Source organism: Argiope bruennichi, chromosome 3 (assembly GCF_947563725.1).
Source record: "Argiope bruennichi chromosome 3, qqArgBrue1.1, whole genome shotgun sequence".
Taxonomy (NCBI): Eukaryota; Metazoa; Arthropoda; class Arachnida; order Araneae; family Araneidae; genus Argiope; species Argiope bruennichi.
The window spans coordinates 121,267,034-121,289,268 of NC_079153.1; the positions used below are offsets into that span (position 1 = coordinate 121,267,034).

The window sequence follows — 22,235 nt, forward strand, 5'->3', positions numbered from 1 at the left end:
TCTTTACTCTCTTCCAGATCCGTCTGATCTGACACGTCTTTACTCTCTTCCAGATCCGTCTGATCTGACACGTCTTTACTCTCGTCCAGATCCGTCTGATCTGCTCTCCGTCTTTACTCTCGTCCAGATCCGTCTGATCTGCTCTCCGTCTTTACTCTCGTCCAGATCCGTCTGATCTGCTCTCCGTCTAACCAGCGTCAACTCCATCTAACAACCAGCAGATGGCGCTCGTCACTCCATTTATGTTTGTTATTATAATATATTAAACAAAATATTTTATCTGTTTGCAATCGAAATAAGTATTTAGGAAATATTTCCACAGTCATAGTATCAATTAAGTTGATGATAAATGAAGCTGAAATAGTATCGTCCAAGCAAACAAGAACGTCCCTTGGCGCCAGCCATTTTACAAACACGCAACGACATTCATTTTTCATTAATATGAAAAAATCATTATTCAAAACAGGAGAAGGCGCATCGTTGTGAAGTTCACTGTCCTAATTGGCACTCTGCCTGCTCCATTAAATCGCTACCTTTTACCTCTTCTGCACATTCTAATGAATGTTGAAATATTTTCGGAAGGTATTTGCCATTTGTTTGGATCTCATGCAGTCCCATGAATCTCAATGATATATGCTTCACTCTTTTTGAAATCCTCACCATTTTTATATGAAGTTAATCTAACATAGATTTCACACGATGAAACTGCAATAAGACGATGATAAGTATTTCGGTACTGAAAAATAATTAAGTTAATTATATTTTTTTTGTCTAAAGAAGGATTTCATTAAAGGATGCTGTTTGTGTTTTTATTTTGTATAACCAATGTGACTGATCTCTCTGAAACTTTCTCGCATTAGCTATAATACATGATGTTGTTCCTGATGGCACTTGCCATGGATAATCCCGCTGATTTCGAATTTAGCGATTTTAAGCCGAGAGAGAGCGTCTCTTGTTTTTAGTAGCGCCAACTAGGGCGCTAGTACGATTTTGCTACTGACGCATCACATTCGCTTGCACAACCCCTTTTTACAGTGGGGCGTATTCACTTATCTCACAAAGAGAACAAAGGAAGAGCAGCCATGCCCAAACCGGGACTCGAACCCAGGACGCCCAGATCATAAGGAAGACGCGGTACCCCTACGCCAGGACGCCGACATAATAAATGTATTTTTGTTTTATTAATCGCATACCATAGTTACCATACAACTATTAGAGTATAATCTTGGTCGGTATTTTTCACAACTTATCGCTGGGATAGGTTTAATACTAAAGTGCTAGGAAACCGAATGTGTATTTTAGACTCTTTTCCGACCGATTAGAACCAATATTTGACGCAGAACTACAGTTGCAGTTACAAAATCACGTCTGGAATTTCTTGTATTTATCTCATTGCTTTTTTGAGTGATCACGTATGATTACGAAAGTACAGACCGGTAGATGGTCAACCCTTGAACAGATTCGGTTTCAAGTTTGATTCGCATTTACATTTTAAATGTTAAATCTATGTATCCTATTTTGTACATTTAATACTTTTCGTTTTATAGTTATCGTCTGAACCTATATTCGGACAGTGAAAGCCATCTGACTGGATTTCCCTCAAATCTTCATAGAAATGTACGAATTTCGAGTAATGATTATATGTGACATTTTATATTTCTAACTCAAATTGTTTTTGAGTTATCATATTCATAGATAGATGGATAGACAGACATAATTCCAAAAATGTGTTTTTTGGACTGAAAGAGCTCTGAAGCGTGGAGAGTCTTCAAAATTTCGAGCTTCAAATTTTTTGAAGATTACAATATTTTCTCTTCAACAATATTTTTACAGAACAATATTTTTACAGAACAATATTTTTACAGAACAATATTTTGTGTCTCTTTTTTGTAAGTTTTTACAAATGAAAGCATTTGGATTCAACGATTTTATATTCTAAGCATATATGGCACGAAATAATTAGTTGTCTTATAAATAGCACATTCACTATTAAATTTTTTAAAAGAATTTAAAACTTCCATTTACGAATTCATTATACAAATATTATATAATTCCTGATAACTATTTCTGAAATTTCAAAAGGAGCGGAGAAAAGATTCTCGAAAGAAAAGCTAATAGATAATGATTTTGTAGTACAATATTTGTTATTAAACATTTTGAACTTTTTAGATAAAAATTAAACATTGCTATATATTGAATTTGACGATTACTTATAATTTTATGAAATCGCAGACAAAATTTTTATATTTAAGTATTATTATTTTGTTTATTTTCTTAAATGGTTTGTTGCTTTTTAATTCAAATTTATTTTCCGTGTCAGATTGTTCCCTTTTTAGTAGATTACTAAAAGTTAGTCTGTAAATTCATTGACTAAATCTATTTATTCATGTTTTTCCAATATTTTGCGTTATTCGGAAAATATCTATGAGTTTTCCAATAGCTTACACTGATAACAATAAGTGTGTTAGAATGCTATTATTAAATTCTATATTTTCTTAAAGGGGATGTTTACGACAATATTTGTATCTATTCACTATCAGCATTAGCTCAGTGTCAGTATAAACATGGAGTACGAATCAATTTTCGCCATTTGATGCTTGTTTCCTACTTCGAAGGTTCCTTGCCATTGAAATAGTAAAAAGTCTTTTTATAAAGGTATACGCTGTTTACAAAAACAATGAAACTGAGGAGAAAATGCACCAATAGTTTTGTGCTTTTCTAACGGGACTCGTTTTCTGGTTTGTATTGCACGGAGTATCCTATCTTAACGGAATGTTTTCCCGTTTAAGATCAGCAACGATCCGGTAGACCATCCATGTTGATGATAATGAAATTAAGACTCGGATCCTAAGAAATAAACTTGTGAAATAGTAGAAAGACTCGAAAGGTCAAATGCGTCCACATGTGAGAATTTGATGCTAGAGGGTTTTGATAATTGCCTTGATATTTCAGTACTTCATGAATTAAAAAAAAATATTTACCTTTGAAACATATGAGAAATAAGCAACAGATAGGAAATAGGTCATCTGTAATAATTTTAATTTTAAACGGTAACGCAGTTATTCGACTGAATCATTGACTAGAGTTTTTGTTGGTCTTTGGAGTTGCTATCAATCGCACCAAAGACCAATATCCATGACCTGAAAATTACATGCTGTTTTTATTGGGTTTGGAAGGACAGTATAAATTAAGAGTTGCTGACGCCTGCCAAATACTTAACTCAGTTTAAATGGTAGCCAACTGAACAATTTGAGGCAAGTCATTGACCAGAAGAGCCCAGAACTAACCAGTCGAAAAGGGGTGGCCTTCCGCCAGAATAATTTGCATGAAACTGTTCAGAAATGTTAATAAGCCTTCGAAATGAATCGTTTGGTGATTCGAGGAGATTGAAAAGCAATGAAGCTCGATATTGCAAACTGCGTCACGAGCCCCTTACACTGCCCCGGAAGTGAAAAAGGGTCTTGTTTTCGTAAACAAAGCGCGGTTCCAGTGAAGGAAGCACAGTCGCAGGTGTCCGCCGCGATCGATTCCCAACACCTCTGACGTCACGGGCTCTTTGGGGGGAGTGTCGGCGGTCAAGCTGCATCACGGGAAAGATTCTGATTTTCCATCTTGTGTGTTGCCCAGCGACCAGAAGTGGGATTCTCCCGGAATTTGGATAGGACACCCCGATGCGATGGTGACTCCTAAAAAAGGGATATGGCGATCCAGGAAGTTTCCCTTCACACGGAAATCGGCAGGTAAGGGAGAATTTCACTGCTTCCTTTTCTGGCTTCCGTTCGGAATGGCGTGCCCGAAAAACCGATCTGGAACGCTCCGTAAATCGGCACGCTCCGACGAAAAGTGGTTTGGGGGGGGACCAAAAAAAAGGAAAGAGATTGGTGGCTGATTCTGGTGGGGTGATAGTGCGCTGGTAAAGTTTACGTTGTGATTTGTAACTTTATGTTAGCAATTCCGCCTAAATAAATAAGTGCTTGTAAAATTGCTGTGAGCATTAAATTAAACCAAGTAAAGAATTTTTGTTCATCCTTGGGAAATGACCATTAGATGTTTTTGTTGCTGTGCATTCACCATGTTTTAGTTTGTGAATTTGTTGATTCTTCTCTTTATAGTAAAAATGTAAATAAATTTCTGCCACTTTGATTTTTTATAAATAATATATCTAGTGAATATGAAAATAGTGATTTATAGAAATATCCCGAATGACCTCTATATACACTTCCTAATGTAAACGAACATCATTATTAACACGAATGAACGTCATAATGATGATGGACTTTTTTCTGCATTATATGAAGAAGGTTTTTTTTTATTGATAGATGAAAATATGAATTTTATTTTTATATTAAAATTGCACATAATTTGAAAAATCCAGCTCCTAGTTTGAATTTGCTTTGCTGAAATTGTATTTTGTGATATCATTTTCACGTGCTATAGGTGTTTTAGAAATTCAATTCCGAATACTATTTTCAGTGCTTTTTTAATAATAATGATGTGATTAGACATGCGCTGAAGCATGTATTGATGCCCATTCGATGACACGTCATACTTCTTTAAAAATTTAAAATTCAAGGCCTCTGGCACAACATCCTTGTCAATATATATTGATGTAGAAAAATTGATATAAATCTTTTTATTTATGTGTATTTATATTTTATGTAACATTTTGAGAATGATAGGAAACGCCCTTTTTGTATTTTGTTGAAGCTTCAATTCTTTCGAATGACTGTTCGAAAATTTACTCAGAAAGCATCATCTTCCTCATTTTATAACCGTTGTTCAGTATTTTAATGCTTCTCTCAGTATTTTAATGCTTAATGCTTCAGTATTTTAATGCTTCTCTCAGTATTTTAATGCTTAATGCTTCAGTATTTTAATGCTTCTCTCAGTATTTTAATGCTTAATGCTTCAGTATTTTAATGCTTAATGCTTCAGTATTTTAATGCTTATTTTAATTTTCAGTATTTTAATGCTTAATGATTCTCTCAACAATGGTTGAACATCTAAATCAAACTTTGGTCAAAATTATAGGCGTAAGTAAGTGTTATTATCTTCCACGTTGTGATTTTCTGTATAGGTTATATTTACATATTTCCCCAATGTACGAGAATCTTATTTCTCAAAATTAAGTTAGAAAATATTTTCAAAGTTCGCATTTATTGATCAGTGTTCTTATTCTTTTGTTATCATTTTCAGTTTTTTGCTGATACATAAACTTTCTTAGGCGTTTCCGTAATTTTTTTTTTAAATAAATGTTTAGAATGGTTACGGATTTATAATTTGTCCTTTTTAGGAAGGACCTATGTGCCCATTTTAAATAATTTTTTACATGCATATTATTTTATAGTGAACATCCTTTATTTTATAAAGGATGAAATTAGTTAAAATTTCTTCTATTTTTTTTTAATAATTTTAGGATTAAAAAGTAAAATAATGTAAATAATGAATAATGTTTGAATATAATTTAAAAATTAGTTATCTGTTTGGCATTAAAAGGTCGAATACTAATAATAACAACCAGTGATTATTTTTAAATGCAACTTAAAATATTAAGCATCTTTTCCTTGGAATTATGTTTTTTTTTTAGATTCAATTTCAACGGAATCGAATTAATTTTACACAATAATTAGTTAAGTCTTCATACTTTAAACCTTGCGTAAAATTAATATCTCATTTATTTCATCTAGTAAATAAAGTGAACAACTAAGCATACTTTTTAAAAAATTGTTATTAAACTTATGTAGAGTAAAAAATAGAAGTAATGATTATAAAACAATTGCCTAATTTTTACCACAATGTTATCTTTTAATCTTTTGATTTATTATTACCTCTCGTTATCTGTAAATTCCTTCTGCAAGAATTCTATTTCATATATACGATTAAGAGATGTCGTTTCATTTGACAAGCCTTGATTATAGTAGAATAGTTTAGAGCTTTTCATTCGGAGCTATGTAATTTAGAAAAACTTACATAATTTATTATGTTTTCTTTCATTTTGACCTTATGCTCCGGTCGTTATGTCTGGAAAAATACCAGCAAAAGTATTTTTGCGCAACTTTCCTCTATTTTCCGAATGTTAATTTTTCTTTAGGTGAGTACGGGCGTCCCAACCTCGAGGTACCCAGGGATCTTTACTCCCTTTCAGTTCGCTCTTCTCTACACCATCTACTTTCTGTTGTGTTTTTCCTTCCCTCGACGTTTTGTATAATTTTACCATTTGATTGGCGCAGCATGGCCAAGCATGGCTCTTGCGCCAGAAAACCAACACAAACCAAACCGAATGTTAATTTCTTCTTCCCTCATAAAAGGTGCCAACTTAAGAAAAGCCATGAATGCTGCAGAACCTCAGATTTGTATTTTTATGTTCGTGAACATTTCGTGCTTCATTGTTCAGTGAAGACAATCGAGTTGCATTTTGGATTTCTCTTTGTCGCTCGATTAAAACCAAAATTTGACACAGAAATACAGTTTTAATAACAAGTTGACATATCAAATTTTATCTATCGAAATCGTTGTGCTTTTGAATTATCGCGTTTACGTGCGTGTAAGTTAGTAGACCAGCAGACAATCAATTACCGCATTATTGGATTGGAATCAAAATTGAGTATGGATTTTTCTTTCAATCGTGTACCAAATTTTATTCATTTAGATCTTTAAGTTTTTTTTTAGTTATCGGGTTCTCTTGAATTGAACAGAAATGCAAATTTCCTGAAATGATTTCATTCAAAATTTGATCGAATCTGCAAATTTGGTTTCAAAACACTTATCGGATTTCATCCGTTTAGCTCAAAGTGCTTATTTTGTCATCTAATGTTCAACGACAATCAAACATATTTTTCAGACTCAAGGAAGTCTAAAACGTGGAAATCGTCAAAATTCCAAGTTTGAATTTTTGGACGATTTGGATTGGATTTGGAGGTATAATTCCTTCACTCTATGTCGATAATAGCATCTGGATCTGGACTGATTCTTTGTTAAGTAATTGAGTAATCAGTAGCATTAAAAAGCTATTTATTTGGATTGTATTTTATTATGTGAGTTCAGTAATTAATATATTCTATCTGACCTTGTTTGTGTATATATATATATATATATATATATATATATATATATATATATATATATATATATATATATATATATATATATATATATATATATATATATATATATATATATATATATATATATATATATATATATATATATATATATATATATATATATATATATATATATGCATATATATCTAAAATGATTACATTCATATATATATGTAATGACATTTTAAAATCTAATTTAAACTTAATCAATTTCCAAAGTTTTGTTCTCAAATTAGCTCATATTAATTTCATTCTAAAATATTCTCTTTTTCCTGATCCCATTCCACTTTTTCTATTTAATGAATGCAACAAAAGCTCTGTGAAAATACTTTAGTCAGCGGTTCCCACACTCCGAGTGAAGGTATAAAATACTATCCATCTAAGCTCATTCTTTTAAAAGATCCTTATGGTTCCCTTACTTATGATTGATACGTGTTAGAAATCCCTATAAAAATCTCACAGTATATATTCACAGGGATAAAATGTTCATCAGCTTTTAATCATTTCGTTTTCTGCCGTACTTGTGCTCGTCGCTTCTGCTTGTGCAAAAAATCGTGTCTTCCGGGACGGAAATAAAACGAAGTTTAAAAATCTTAAGTCTCTTCACTGTCTTCGAAACTGCCTTCTGCTTCAAAAATTATGCTTATATATATATATATATATATATATATATATATATATATATATATATATATATATATATATATATATATATATATATATATATATATATATATATATATATATATATATATATAAAATCCTTTTAGATACGTATGCATTTGTGGGTAATATCGGGAAGTCTAATTTACTGTATGTAAAATAGGTTTATTCTTCTTCATAAATTAGTTTATATAATACTGAATATAATAAAAAATGTTATGACTGAATAATATATCTAAACTCTCATTTTGCTTAAATGTTATGAATTTCATTTTTAAATCATTTTGGTGATTTCTTGGTATCTTGAAATATTTCAGTCATTAGAAACGAACCTACAGGAAACTGAATTTATAAAAAAAAGGGGGTGGGAGGGCTTTAAAATTTTTTTTTGCAAACTATACATGTCCGCTGTAATCCTCATTCTTCTATCAACTCTGCGTTTAAATTATTTAATGACATCTGTGCTTTTTTTCCACTCTTAAAATTATTGTAGTAAAGAAATTTATAAAGCGGTTTCCCCCCCCCCCTATCAGAAATAAAATATTTCAGCTTTCCGACATACTTAAGAAGTAAGTAAAGATACAACTTTTTGAGGGGAAAGAATCTGGGTTTTTTTTATTTACATGTTATTTACATGTACGTTGTAAATTCACACTCTTCTGTCTACTGTGTGCTTCAATTATTTGATGTCATTTGTGCTTTTTTCCACTCTAAAAATGATCGCGATAGATAATATTTTATAAACCATTTTTTCTATCAGAAACAAAATATATTTCGGCTTTAAAATGCACTTAAGAGGTAGATAAGGAAAACAATTTTTTGAGGGGAAAGATTCCTTTGAATGTTGTTTACAGATGCCGTTGAAATCCAATAGAAGGTGAAGTCACCTGGTCTCGAGTTTCTGCTGACACCAGGCTCTTGAATTTCTTGAAACAGGCCCAACAGATTTTGAGTTCAATTTATCAAGCTCGTTTGGCAATGAGCCATGGAAAACCTGTTGGCGGAGCTATTATGTTTTCCCTTTCGGACCAAAATCGCTCTTAGCTTGGAAAATTGGATTACTTTTTATAATTCTCCATAAATCATATTAAACCATTCTGTGCCGAGTGTTTACTGTCCATGTTGGACGACATAAAAATGGAAATTTAACTTTGAAAGGCTTGTATTCTGTAGCTTGGAGGAGCTTTTATGAATGCTTATTGGTTGGATCATTGAATTATGTTTTTACCATCTGTCGGTCTGTTGCTGTTAGGCTTTGTCGTAATAGAGCAGAGTATGCCATTTTTGATGAAAAAGAAAATACTTGTTTGAAATCGTCTACTAATGCTATATCAAGCCTACCTTTAAGAAAATGTGTGTGTTTTTTAAATTTTTATAACTCTCATTAGTTGTGTGACGCTTCTTGGGTTACATCACGTTATCATGCAAATATCACTCAATATGGGGGTTGGGTGGTAACACTGTGTATTACTGAAGATTTAACTGAACCGTCCACTCTGTCAGTCTTATTCATGTTCTATTTTGTGTAAAAAGTGTGGTTTATTAATTTATTGGTTGAATGTTATCTGTAAGACGTGACATGCTTGATGTCAGAATCATAAAAAACGCTCTACAGAGCAGAGCTACCAAATTTGTCCAGCGTTTACTCCTCAGATAGCAACTGCTCACTACGATAGTATTTTTAAAAATTTTAATTAAAAAATAACCGAAATATTAATAAGATTTCTTAAAAAACTTCGTAGAATATTATCGTATTTTTTTTTACTCCACTTTAAATTTTAAAAGATTAGTTTTTCAGTAAAATTGCTCAACAACTTTTAACATTGAAAATTATTTTATGGACGCTTTTTTATTTTACTCTTACGTAATAAATAAAATGATTGGGACACTTAATTTTTGATCATTAAATGTCACTTTTAGTTGAAAGGTTTGTTTGTAATAATTTTTATTTACAAATTATTTAAAATTCACAAGTGGATTTTGAAGAAGTTCGTGTTTAATCAATATTATTTAACTGACTTATTTCATATTTCTAAGGATGAAATTCTGTTACTCCCTTCCTAATGCTGAAGTTTTGAAATAATGTGCACTGTATATTTTCTACATTCCTGTTTTATAATTTTCAGAACTTACTTATCGGTTAAAGGAAAAATTAAATTAAATTTTTGCTCCATAAAGGTAACGAAATTGAGAAGAAAATTGCTTGATATTTATAAAAAAGGAATTATAAATTAAAGACTAAAAAGTGTAAAATAGTGAATATAAAATTCAACTGTCTTAACTAATGAATATTAAATAGTGAATCAAAATTCTTTTTTTAAAAAATGGTATGAGAGTGTGAATTGATATTATAAAAATTATTCTCCCTCGTTTATTTTAGAACAATTTAACGCAATTTGAATCGAAATTCGTTTTTTAATAATTGTTTTTATTAAATTAATTCTTGTGTGAGTGTGAACTGATATTCTGAAAATTATTCTTCGATGTTTATTATAGAGCCATTAAATAAGATTTCAATCAAAATTCGTTTTTTTAAAAACTGTTTTTATTAAATTTATTCTTGTATGAGTGTTAACAGATATCCTGAAAATTATTCTCCCATGTTTGTTATAGAATAATTGAATGCAATTAGAATCAAAATTTGTTTTTTTAAAGTCTTTTTATTTCATTTATTCTTGTGTGAGTACGAATTGAAACTTATTGCCTAACATTTATTATGGAACAATTAAATGCAGTTTGAATTAAAATTCGTTAAAAAAAGTTTTTCTGAAATTTATTCTTGTAGGAGTGAGAATTGATATTTTGAAAATTATTCTCTGGCATTTTTTATAGAACAATTAAATGCGATTTGAATCACAAAATTGTTTTTATTACATTTTTTCTTGTTTGAGTGTGATTTAATATTTGGAAATTATTCTCCGACGTTTATTATAGAACAATTGAATGCAATTTGAATCAAAATTCATTTAAAAAAATGTTTTTATTAAATTTATTCTTGTATGAGTGTGAATTGATATTCTAAAAATTAATCTCCTATGTTTTTTTAAAAACAATTGAATGCAATTTGGATAAAAATTCGTTTAAAAAAATTGTTTTTATTAAAGTTATTGTTGCATGAGTGTGAACCGATATTCTGAAAATTATTCTTCGACCTTTATTATAGAATAACTAAATGCAATTTGAATTAGTATTCGTTGTTTTAAATTGTTTTTATTATATTTTTCTTGTATGAATGTGAATTGATATTCTGAAAATTATTCTCCGACATTTATTATGGAACAATTGAATGTAATTTGAGTATCCATTGTTTCTAGATGCTTTGCTCCGCCGTCATTCCGTTGATCCGGACAGGAGGCGGAAACCATTCAGTTCATCATACCGGTCTCTCGAAACTCAGCAGGGAGAACCTTACGTCTGCCACACAGAGGAAGATGGGGTGAGTTGATTTCAGACGCGTTTTTCCCAACAGATTGAAACAAAAATTTGACACAAAACTACATATGTAGTTACAAAATCCGATATCAAATTTGATATATTTAAGCATCTGAAGTGTTAAAAAAAACCTTTAGTGAAATCAATATATCACATTCCTAAAATTGAAGATGTCATTTGATTAGTCATTTCTGTTTATTTTAGCTTTTTATTTTTGTATCTTTATTTTTTCTCTCCTACACATTTTTTCCTACTAATGTCTTAAATGGTAATTATGCACAGATGCTGATGTCTCCGCCCTCTTTTTCACAAGCATCTCTCACCTAACAGACGATCTGACGTCATCATTGAGATGACTGATGTTCAGCTTTAGGATATAAAATTGCATACGCCTACTTCCGAATATTGATTATTGTATCTCCTTTTGAGACTTAGAAATATCACCAGCAATAAAGTAGAATATAACTTAGTAGAAACATTTCATTTTAATGAAATAATTATTTATTGTCTTACATTTTGTAATACGTATTGTGTTTCGACAAAACCGCTTCAGTTAAATCTCGATTATTGGAATCATGTTTGTGTTGACATATTCTGTTGGATTTGAATGATTTATTATATTGAATTCCGTTTTTGAACCTCTGGTGGACTCAAACTTCATTTTATATCAAGGTTAGATGACAAGAAAAACCAATGAAATGACACTCTTGATACAAACTTCCATAACAGTTAGATTGATAAGATCAGCAAATTAAATGTGTACAGGCACCTTAACCCTTTAAAGGGCCATTTTTTTCTAGTCCTATTATATTAAAATATTTTTAGGCTTGAAATTAGAATAAGAAAAGGGATTCATTTAGCTTATTAGATAAATTTAATTTGATTAATTAATTAATTTGGTTAATTAATAATTAAGTAACAAATCAAGACATCATTTTGTCTGAGGTAAAGAACTGAAGCATCTAAGTTTCTGACTTACTAAAAAAATGTGTCAGAACTTATGCCAACCTACATAATTTCATACAAAGATTGATAAATTTGGTGGGAAGCATACTTCCCGCGGCCTTGTGGATCTTTAGGAATGTCCGATGTGTACTGAAATGGTTCTTTATTAAACTTAAAATTTTAAATTTTCATTTACATTGAAATTTTTGGAATCGGTTATGCATAGGTAACCTATTTAATTAACATATATATATATATATATATATATATATATATATATATATATATATATATATATATATATATATATATATATATATATATATATATATATATATATATATATATATATATATATGTCAGATATTATGGTCTTAATATTCCGAAACTAAGAACAATTTTGAACCCAATTTCAATGTCTCCTAACCTTCGATCTTTTTCGAACAAACGATTTCGAAACATCGTTTGTTGTAAAAATTGCTGAAAATAATTTATGCAAAGGATTTGATAACTGTGCATTAAAATTCTGGCTGTTTAATAATGACACATTATTAACTTTATCAGAAAAAAAAATTAGAAATATAAAAAAATGCATATGTAGTGTTTATAGTTTAGAGTAACATTAGTTTGAAAAATATCTCTGTGTCTGTAGAATTAACTGTAACCATCTCGAGATTATTTCGATTCGTAAAGCATAAGGAGCGAGCTTTCTTTTCTTCTTCCTTTTGATCAAATTCTTTTTGTCGTATTCGTGTATAAATTCGATTTCAAATTCGTCTCATTTTGACCATGACTGATATTCCTTGTGAAATTAAATCGAGTCTTTCACTTACATCTCACGGTGGAGAAGGTCATAATGTCAAATCTGGTCCAAGCAATGAGATCGAACCTTCCGAGCAACTTAAACGGGAGAAGAAAAAAATGGAAATCGAGTCAGCCAGTATCAGAAAACTTGAAGGTGATATATCGGAATTTAAACTCTCTGAGAAGCCTGAGGCTCATGTAAGGAAGGTAGGAATCGATAATTATAGTTTTGAAAAACCAGAGGACACTAACGACGAAAAGGAAACAAGCACTGCTGCTGATAGGTCTGCTGATGTTGCTTCTAAGCGTGATTTAATAGCTGTTACATGTGCATGTACTCTACCGAAAAGAGATCCAATGAATCCTGATACTAAAAGCAAATGTGTGGACACTGAAACTGTTCATGAAAAGGAAGGCATACCGCATCCTAAAACTAAAGGTGGCAAAAACAAAGAATCTCCGAAATGTGTTTCTGCCCTTTCTGCTGAATGTTCTGGAGATGGAAAAGGCACTGGCTGCTTCTGTAGGATTTCTCCCAAAAGGATATATCACCTCTTCAAGACTAGAAGTCCGAAGTATAAAGCATCTCCCAATCGCAGTGCTGCATTTTCTCCTCTCGGTGATGGGAAGCATTTTGAAGTAGTTTATCTTGGACAGTATTTCCCTTGTGAACATGAGAGGGTATGTTTGGTGAAATATGTTCATTTCTGTTTAAAAAATGTAATTTCAGTTCATGTTTGCTTATGTCGAGTAATATTGTCATATTTAGCTACTTTTATATCAATATTTACATGTAATCTGGAGAACTATAAGATAATTAATACCAGATAAACTGCTTTAGGAAATAGAAAATTTATTCTGAAATGTTAATTTCATTTTTAAATAGTTCTAGTTTGAATGAAAAGTATTGTTCTGAATAATGAGTCATATTTATTTAATCACATTTTTTGAAGGTAAGGGAGAATTATATTCATTTTGCTCTTGGAAAAAAATATTGCGTTTTAGAGATGAAACCTCGCTAATGTACATAATATGTTTAATTCTTTGAAAACACAAATATTTATATTAGGAACTTTTCGCTTTATTGCATTTTTAAGATGCATCCTTATTTTATCTTGCAGAATTGTGGATTAGAAAATATAATAAATGGTTATTCAGTTTATGCTAAATATAATTTTTGTTTCTCTAAAAATTGGATGCAATCTACTAGTATGAAATAGAATTTGGATAATCACAATGGAATGATGACAGTAATTATAGCATATCCTACTATAACTAGGAAAGTTACATTTTCATTTAAGAATTATGTTCTATTTTTTCTTTTTTTAATTCATAAAAAGAAATCTTTTGTTTTCATGTCGCGAATTTCAAGAAAATTTTTAATAATATCCATTATCTTCATTGTATATTTATTTTGGGTAGATTTCGTAAATCGAAACATGTTTATGCAAATTCATGTCTTTATTTTTTTTAAAAAAATCTATACTTTCTTATGTCTTTATGATTTTTTTAATTAGCGAAATATCATTAGTACATCAAGTTATGTCGAATCTCTGCATAAGTTCACATTCTTTCATTAGAAAACTGAAAATAGATGGTTAAAAAATGTTCGAAAAAGGAAAAACGTATTTTCTAGTTGGAGCCAATAAATTTAGCTTTCAATATGGGGTATTATCGAATTTTGTAATTCATCTTCAAGAAAAAGTGTTTTGCTCTTAAAAGATGAGGTTATATAATTAAACTAACGGATAAATATACCGTTTTTAATAAGTTTTGCAATAAATAACAGCATGCTGAGTTTCTTCATGGATTTAGTTTTCTATTCGGGTTCAACCATGAGTGTGTTACTGTTTATCACTCATTTCGATAACATGGGTTTTTTTCTGCAAACCTGTTAATATTAAACCACTTTTATGACTATTTTAATTATAAAACATTTCGTAAGCATTTCATTGTGATCTGGTAAATCTTGTATTCTTATGCAATTGTGAAATGATAAAAGGAATCCATATTTTGAATTAAAATTGCAACAAATGGTTTCCATAGCAACGTCACATCACAATGTAATTAGACTAATTACATTGTGATGTGATGTTGCAATAGCATTAATAGTGCTATTGCAACATTTAAGTAAAAATGTTTAACTATGCAGCTTTCTTTTATTGTCAACATTTAAAAAAATATGTTAATTATAAGAATCATTAACTGAAATTTTTCTATTTTTAGGTGGAACGCATTGATTACACCAATATGGGTAAGTGTTTTTATTTGTCCAACAATCCGTTTATCATTGTTTATTACATTGATGCTAATGACTTTGCAGGCCATAGAGCTGAAGTAGTCTATTCAGTCTTCAAAATCTAATAACTATGTATTCTACTTAATAATTGCTTATGACCGATTAGATCTTTAATCCTCAGAAATTAAGGAGTAAATATCGTTCTTTATTCTCATCATTTAATTAAATTTTTTTTTATCAAAAGGAAGAGGAAATAAAAAAAATCTATATAAAATAAAAACAAGCATCTGGAATTGAAAAACGGAAAAAGATGCGTACATGGTTGTATTTAATTCTATCTGATTGGATTGTCTTTGGTTACAGTGCCAATCATATCAATATTTGATATTGTTGAATATGGGAGTAATTATATTAACGATATGTAATATTCGTATTTAAGCAAGTTGAATATGTGATACAATCTTTATAAGCAAATTAATATCTGCTGCTTGCCTTATCAAAATTGAGTCATATAAATCCCAAATTTATCTATCTACTTATCTATCTGTAAAATCTAGCGTATAGATATTTTTAATGCTCTTTTTTTCGAATTATAATTGAAAATCAGAATTGTTTAATATCGAACATTAAAATTTATACGATTTTATGCTAGAAAGTTAAAAAATGTGCTCTGTAAAGCGCAAAGTAAAAGTCTGCAAAATTCCATTTTTTTCTATCTCATGCGTTTTCTTCTTGTAGGTGTTATCTTATATTAATTTATTGTAAATGGTTGACTAAGTGCGATTAAAATTAAAATACTGTTTCCGTTTTTTTGTTGTCATAATCTTAGTTATTACGAGCATTTCGTTTATTTTTCTAATAATGAGGATATTGTGACTTTTGAATTGTTAAGTAGTCGACCACATACAATTATAGTGCCTGAAGCAATTAAAATTTAATTAATTGGTTTTAATTTAAACAACCAAATAAATTCTACAGAAATTTCTTTTCTGTGTAGAAAAATCAGTACATTTTTTTTTTTTTTTTCAGCGGAAGAAAAAATTATTCCCACATTCTTGGGTTCACATCCTTGCTATGACGTCATGCCAACAAGTGGGAAGGTCGTCGTCTTCTCCGTGGAACTACTGGTAAGAAATCCATGTTAAAATAGTGAGCACGATTCCGATTGTTATTTATTCTATCGAAAAATAAACTCTTTTTGACGAATTAAGTAGTGAAATCAGAATAAAATTTCTTTTTAGAAACTGAAATTCACTTTTTATTACTGTAATCATTTTTTTTTTTTTTTTTTTTTTTTTTACCACTGAGCAAACTTTTTATTTAAATTCCTTCAAAAAAATTTAACGAATGAATATTCATTTTAGGAGGATTTAACGTTTCATAATTTTCATTAAGTTAACTTTCATTAACTTCAGTGCATTTAAAATTGCACAAATATTAGTTATATCTTCTGTCATACTATTGTTTTTGAAAATGTACTAGTATTTTGTCAATCGCTTACTTGTTTTTTTTTTTCAGGTAAAAAATGCCTTCAGTGCCCTTTTGTCAAATGGTATGTACGATTTCATATCCTATCAATCCATAAATCATTGTTTTAGTATTTGCATTTTCTCAGATTTATCAGCAGATCATTTTATTTAAATGGTGGAATTTTAAATACTTAATAAAGATTCTTAAATTCGAAAAAGGATAAGAAATAAATAATTGGAATTTCCGTTTTTTGATGCAATTATTCAATTTTGGTAAATAATTTGGGTCTTAAATTTTGAAAACCGTCTTATTAATTCGGACGTTTAAATGGTATTTAATTAACTATGCATGTTAAATTTTTTCGGAATAAATTTAATAAACTTCATAAATGAAGGCACGCAACTTAAGATTTAGCTGATATCATTCGTGTGCGTTGTAAATGCTTTATAAACAACACTTTCTTAACTTATCCATTTAAATAAAAACACCTATATATTTATGGACACGAATTCCTAAACTAAATTTATTCATTAGAATAGGATTAAGATAATTCCATCCCGTAATTTTTCTGTGAAATGGGCAACTTCTCAAACCATTTTTTTAACCCTTTGCACTCGGAAAAGTAATTCGAATCTTAATTATTTACCTAATATAAAGACTTGTTTATTGCTCCGAAAAATAAATATATATATAATTGTTTCAAGTTGAATTCTCCCGTTTAATTAATTTGTATCTTCTTACTACTCTGCAGGCAATTTTAACAATCGCAATTAAATAAATGTCAAAATCAGGCACAATTTTGAATAGCGAGTTTTTCTTCAGGCAATAGATATTATGGGCTCCTGTAATAATAACTTACTAATTGTTTGAATTTTCGAAACATTTTTAATTTAATTAACTTATTGTTGATTTATTTTAATTAATATTTTTTATCTTGGTAATTTCGTGAAATTATGTGTTTTTATTTAAAAATTAATTTAAAAAAATCATCAAATTTTAGCCATAATCATCGATTTTCTTACTTACAAACATAAGCATCTAATGAATGTGAAAGATTATAAAGAAATAATTTTTAAATGCAACATTAAAAATTATTTTGTATGACCTGTCAAATATAACATGGCTGATGAATAAAATTTGTACATGCGTTTTAAATAATATACTTTAATGTAATTAATAATAATAATTCATTGTAAACATATATTGTAGTCCTAATTTTTTTATTATTCATAAAATGTATGGGTTTTGCAAATTTATGTGGCAGTCTAGAAACATATTTTTTAACAAACTTGTATTCGGGCGCCCATTCAGTCCTGCAATCTTAGATAGCTGCCTTCTCTCTCTAATGAGTAATCCACCACTCTTGTGCTGTTTAGAAAAGAGTGTATTTCATGATTACAGAATTGGATATTAATGTTAAATACTTCAAAGTTATTTTAAATAAATTGCTTGCTTTTCCCGTGCCACTTACGATATAATTTTTGCTTTTCTAGAAATCAAAGCTGCTCCTTTATGGGATGCAGGAATAATGGATTTCGTAGGTAAGTGCTCAATTTTAGAAAGTTTAACTTTTTAAATGTCGAAATGAATGCCACCTGTAACGTTTATAAGTGAAAAAAGCTTAAATGTTATAACTTTTAATAATAATAATAATACATGAAATGTAAGGGCTTCAAATACTAAAAGTAAAATGAAATTTAATATTTAAGTGTAATTCATTCATTAATGAATTTATATTTAAATGTGTGATCGTGAAAGCCAAAGATGTCGAATGAGATAAATTTCTGTCTAATACAAATGTCGTAATGAAGGTTGCGTGTATTTGTTGTGACTCCCATTATTGGGACGTTTTAGAAAAATAATTTTATTTACAATTTAACTAAAGAAATTAAACATTTGGTTTTTACTACGCTCTTCACCGAGGCAGTGCGCGAGAGCGTTCCAAGGAAAAGGGAGAGAGAATAACTTTTCTAGAATCATACCCGGATGATGAGCGGCGGAACAATTACGTCGCACACAGCTTCGACGCAGCCTGTAGTTACAGATAGGATTTATGATAGATATATATGATTTATAATAGGCATTCACTACACAAATAAATTACTAGTGGCGTAGCGAAGGCAAATTGCACTCAGGTCATAATATATTTCCACCTCCAGCCGTCACCAGAGATTAAGTTAGGTAAATGATGCCTTTGAGGTGGTATTTTTTTTTTCACTTCATGTTTATTTTCAAAAAATGGCATATTGACACTAAATTTTGTATCTATTCGGTAATCCCGAAGATGGGCGTTTGAGGCATGTATCCTTCCCCTTTGCCATCCTTCATTACACCATTTCGAATTTTCAAATGATGCTTGAAAATTCCATTAAGATTACTGGAGAAAATGTCTGCACACTTTTGTTTCAGGCATTTTCAATATTTTATTTCTCTGGACATGCGCGTTTACGTTTTATTCAGATATGAATAGTTAATCAAAATTTTCAGAAAACATTTGTATCATTTTAAGGCATTTTCAGGGTGAGTTTCTTTGAAAAATAATATAAATCTCTTTTAGTTTTGAAATTTCGTATAAAATGGATTAGAAAATTGCATATAAAACAAAAATTTGTAATTTAAAAGCGAAATGTATTTTAAATTTGTTCTAAAAAGTGGTGAAAAAACAAACTTTCTAGTTTAGAAGTTTATCAAAGGATTTGCTTAAAATTTTACAGATAGTTTAAGAAATATTACCTAGTCCTTGAACTAAGAAATAAGCAGCATTTCTATTGAGTCTTTAAATACTGAGATCGACAGATAAATAGATTGAAATTTTCATTTTTTTCAACATCATGAATTATTATTATTATTATTTTTACATTGTATGAAGAACAATCTGGGAATCTTTCAAAATGAGCAGATTATTTATTTTATAGTTCAAGAGCTGAAGAACACATAGAGAAATTATTATACCAAATTTGAACTAAAAATCACTTTAATTTTATACAGTTTTTCATGTGAAAATTTTATCCAAATTTAGAATCTGAGAAAATGGCATTTAAAAATGTAAAATAACATCACATATGAAAGTTGTGCAATGGTTTGCTTTTCTGGGTGTTTTAAATACTTTTTGAAAAAGGTTAAGGTATTGGTAGTATTATAAATAAAACATGTAATAAATATAGGGATAGTATTCAGCTTATAAATAGCATTTTTTTAAAAACTGACAGTGGCGAATGACTTCTTATGTCAAAATTTTGGGCAGAATTTAATGAAGGCTCCGAATAAAAAGAAGAGACTTAAATCAATTATCTGTGCAACTAAAGAATTTGACGAAGAGAATATAATAATGTTTAGAATGCAACAAAAAGATACATTTTATATTCGTTTTATGCCATACCAGTTTACAAATGTAGTGTTAGATACCTTAAGTCAATATTCGTGGATGAAGGAACGATTTATTGAATTGGAACAATTCTATTACTGTAATTTTATAATTAAAAAAATATTTTTTCCACTTCGGACTTAAATTTATATAAAAGTACAATTTAGCATGAAATATAATAGCACAATTTAGTATGGATTTTTTAGGAGTCTATAATGCTGCCAGTTAGTGGAGATCAAGAATTGACCTGTAAAGAAATGCTAGGATTTTTATTTTGTTTCATTTGATTGACTCTTTTGCCTCTTAAATATAGTTAATTGGCGGTATTTATTTCAGGAATGCTTACAATATCGGATTTTATAAACGTACTAAAGTATTATTACATCACCAAGCCAGTAAGTACCCCTTTTATAGATTCTTTTGCATGAAATTTCAAGAAACGGTAAATCAAATTTCATAAATCTCGTATGCCATATGTTTATTTTATTATTAATTTAACGAATTTTTATTATGAAGTGGATAGTATAAACATAAAATGTAATATTTTGATCAAAAGGAAACTGCAGTTTAACTTTTTTTTTCACCCATTCGATTGTAAAGCGAATGCTTTCATCACAAACATAGTCTGAACGCTCTTTAGTGTCTATGCGACAATTCTACGGATCAGATTATCATGACTTCAGAAATGTTATTTGCTGGTAATTGAATGTCTTTTTTTTATTTTACATTAAATAATGTGTAGATTTATTATGAATACTATTTGTATTTTACATATTTACAAGTTAGTTGGAAAAACGTATGCAGAAACATTTCAGAAGTAGTCATTATCAGTCTTCAAGAAAGAAACGTGAACTGACTTAGGGGATTGTCCCTAGATTTTGAATTCAGAAAATACAATATTCGCAATCGTTTATTTCTTCATTATCTGCAAGTGTGTTTTAAATCTACTTTATAGCATCCCTTGATTTTTTTTTTTCTCGCCAATATGGTAACCCAAACAACCAAGTAGAATAGTATTTAAAGGAACCCTATTTCTGATCTGTGTGCTAAATTTTGCCATATTGAGTTATTTAACTGTTACTTTGACAATTTGGCATTGTTGGTATCTTTGGCGATGTGAAGGGACACGTTAAAATAGCCAACAATCATAAGCGCCTTTTTATTGAAAGTAAGCTTTCAAAATACACGGCCTTAAAATAACGCTTGTCTGGTCATTGCTGAGAGCCTCTCCTCATATTTTTCATCAAATCTATAGAGCTTGTAGACCAAAAATGTTACTCCGTGAAATTCAATTGAATCTAACGTCTAATTTTGGACAAAATATTGTTAGATTTTTTTTCCCTATACCGAACAGGTATAATATCACTTTTCTGCAGAAAACTATATAAAACTACTCGAGTCCTTACATCTCCTTTCTTCAGCGCTAGAAACATCAGTTGCGTGTTAATTGACAATCCATAAAGACAATGAAAAGTTCAGAGAATTCAGGCAATTTTGTGGATGAAGTTATGCTAAAACATTCTCCCAAAATATTAAAAATATGAATCTTCATAAAGAATTTTATGTATATGATTATATCTTTGTTAACTCATCTAAGATCTTAATAGTTGCGCGATTTTAAAAAATCGCGAAGAAAATTTTTAATAAATTCGTTTATCTACTTACCAGTGCATCGGTCTTTTAGTACTGAAAACTTTCTTTAATCATGTTTTTTTTAATAAAACAATTAAATAATGGTGCAGTTGACTCATTTCTATATCGTTTTTTCAGGAGGACATGAAAGACATAGAAAACCAGAGTATAGCAACTTGGAGACGTAAGTATGCATTTTTATTTATTACTGTACAGAATTATGTTTTATGATACATGCTAAAAATACACCGGATGTTCCAGGGATGACGGGAGTACCGAAGAAATTCGTTAAGATCAATGGCCAAGATAGGTATGTCTATCTTTACCTTCTAACTAGTTATTATAATCAATGGTGGATAACTACAATCAATCTAGCTAATTATAATCAATGGTGGATTTTCGACTTGGCAGGTTAGGCAGCTGCATACGATACGTAGAGCAAATAATTTTCCTAGTGACTCATTAAATAAATTATACAAATTCTAGTAGCAATAAAATATTAATATAATATTTACCTTTTTTTTTAGTATAATGATATATTTTTATATGTTTCATAATGTTTATTCAATTATTATAATATTTA

General features: G+C 29.6%; 1 protein-coding gene across 3 annotated transcripts in view; it reads left to right on the plus strand.

Annotated features, from left to right (window-relative positions):
* The window catches only part of LOC129964107 (5'-AMP-activated protein kinase subunit gamma-1-like), a 190,033-nt gene that overhangs the window by 152,329 nt on the left and 15,469 nt on the right, over positions 1–22,235 (plus strand). For all 3 annotated transcript variants that reach the window (XM_056078790.1, XM_056078791.1, XM_056078792.1), the window contains 8 exons: positions 11,081–11,202; positions 15,174–15,201; positions 16,216–16,313; positions 16,705–16,738; positions 18,150–18,197; positions 20,357–20,415; positions 21,791–21,836; positions 21,914–21,962. In XM_056078790.1, coding sequence (XP_055934765.1) covers positions 11,081–11,202; positions 15,174–15,201; positions 16,216–16,313; positions 16,705–16,738; positions 18,150–18,197; positions 20,357–20,415; positions 21,791–21,836; positions 21,914–21,962 — 484 coding nt within the window. The remainder of the gene's footprint in view (positions 1–11,080; positions 11,203–15,173; positions 15,202–16,215; positions 16,314–16,704; positions 16,739–18,149; positions 18,198–20,356; positions 20,416–21,790; positions 21,837–21,913; positions 21,963–22,235) is intronic.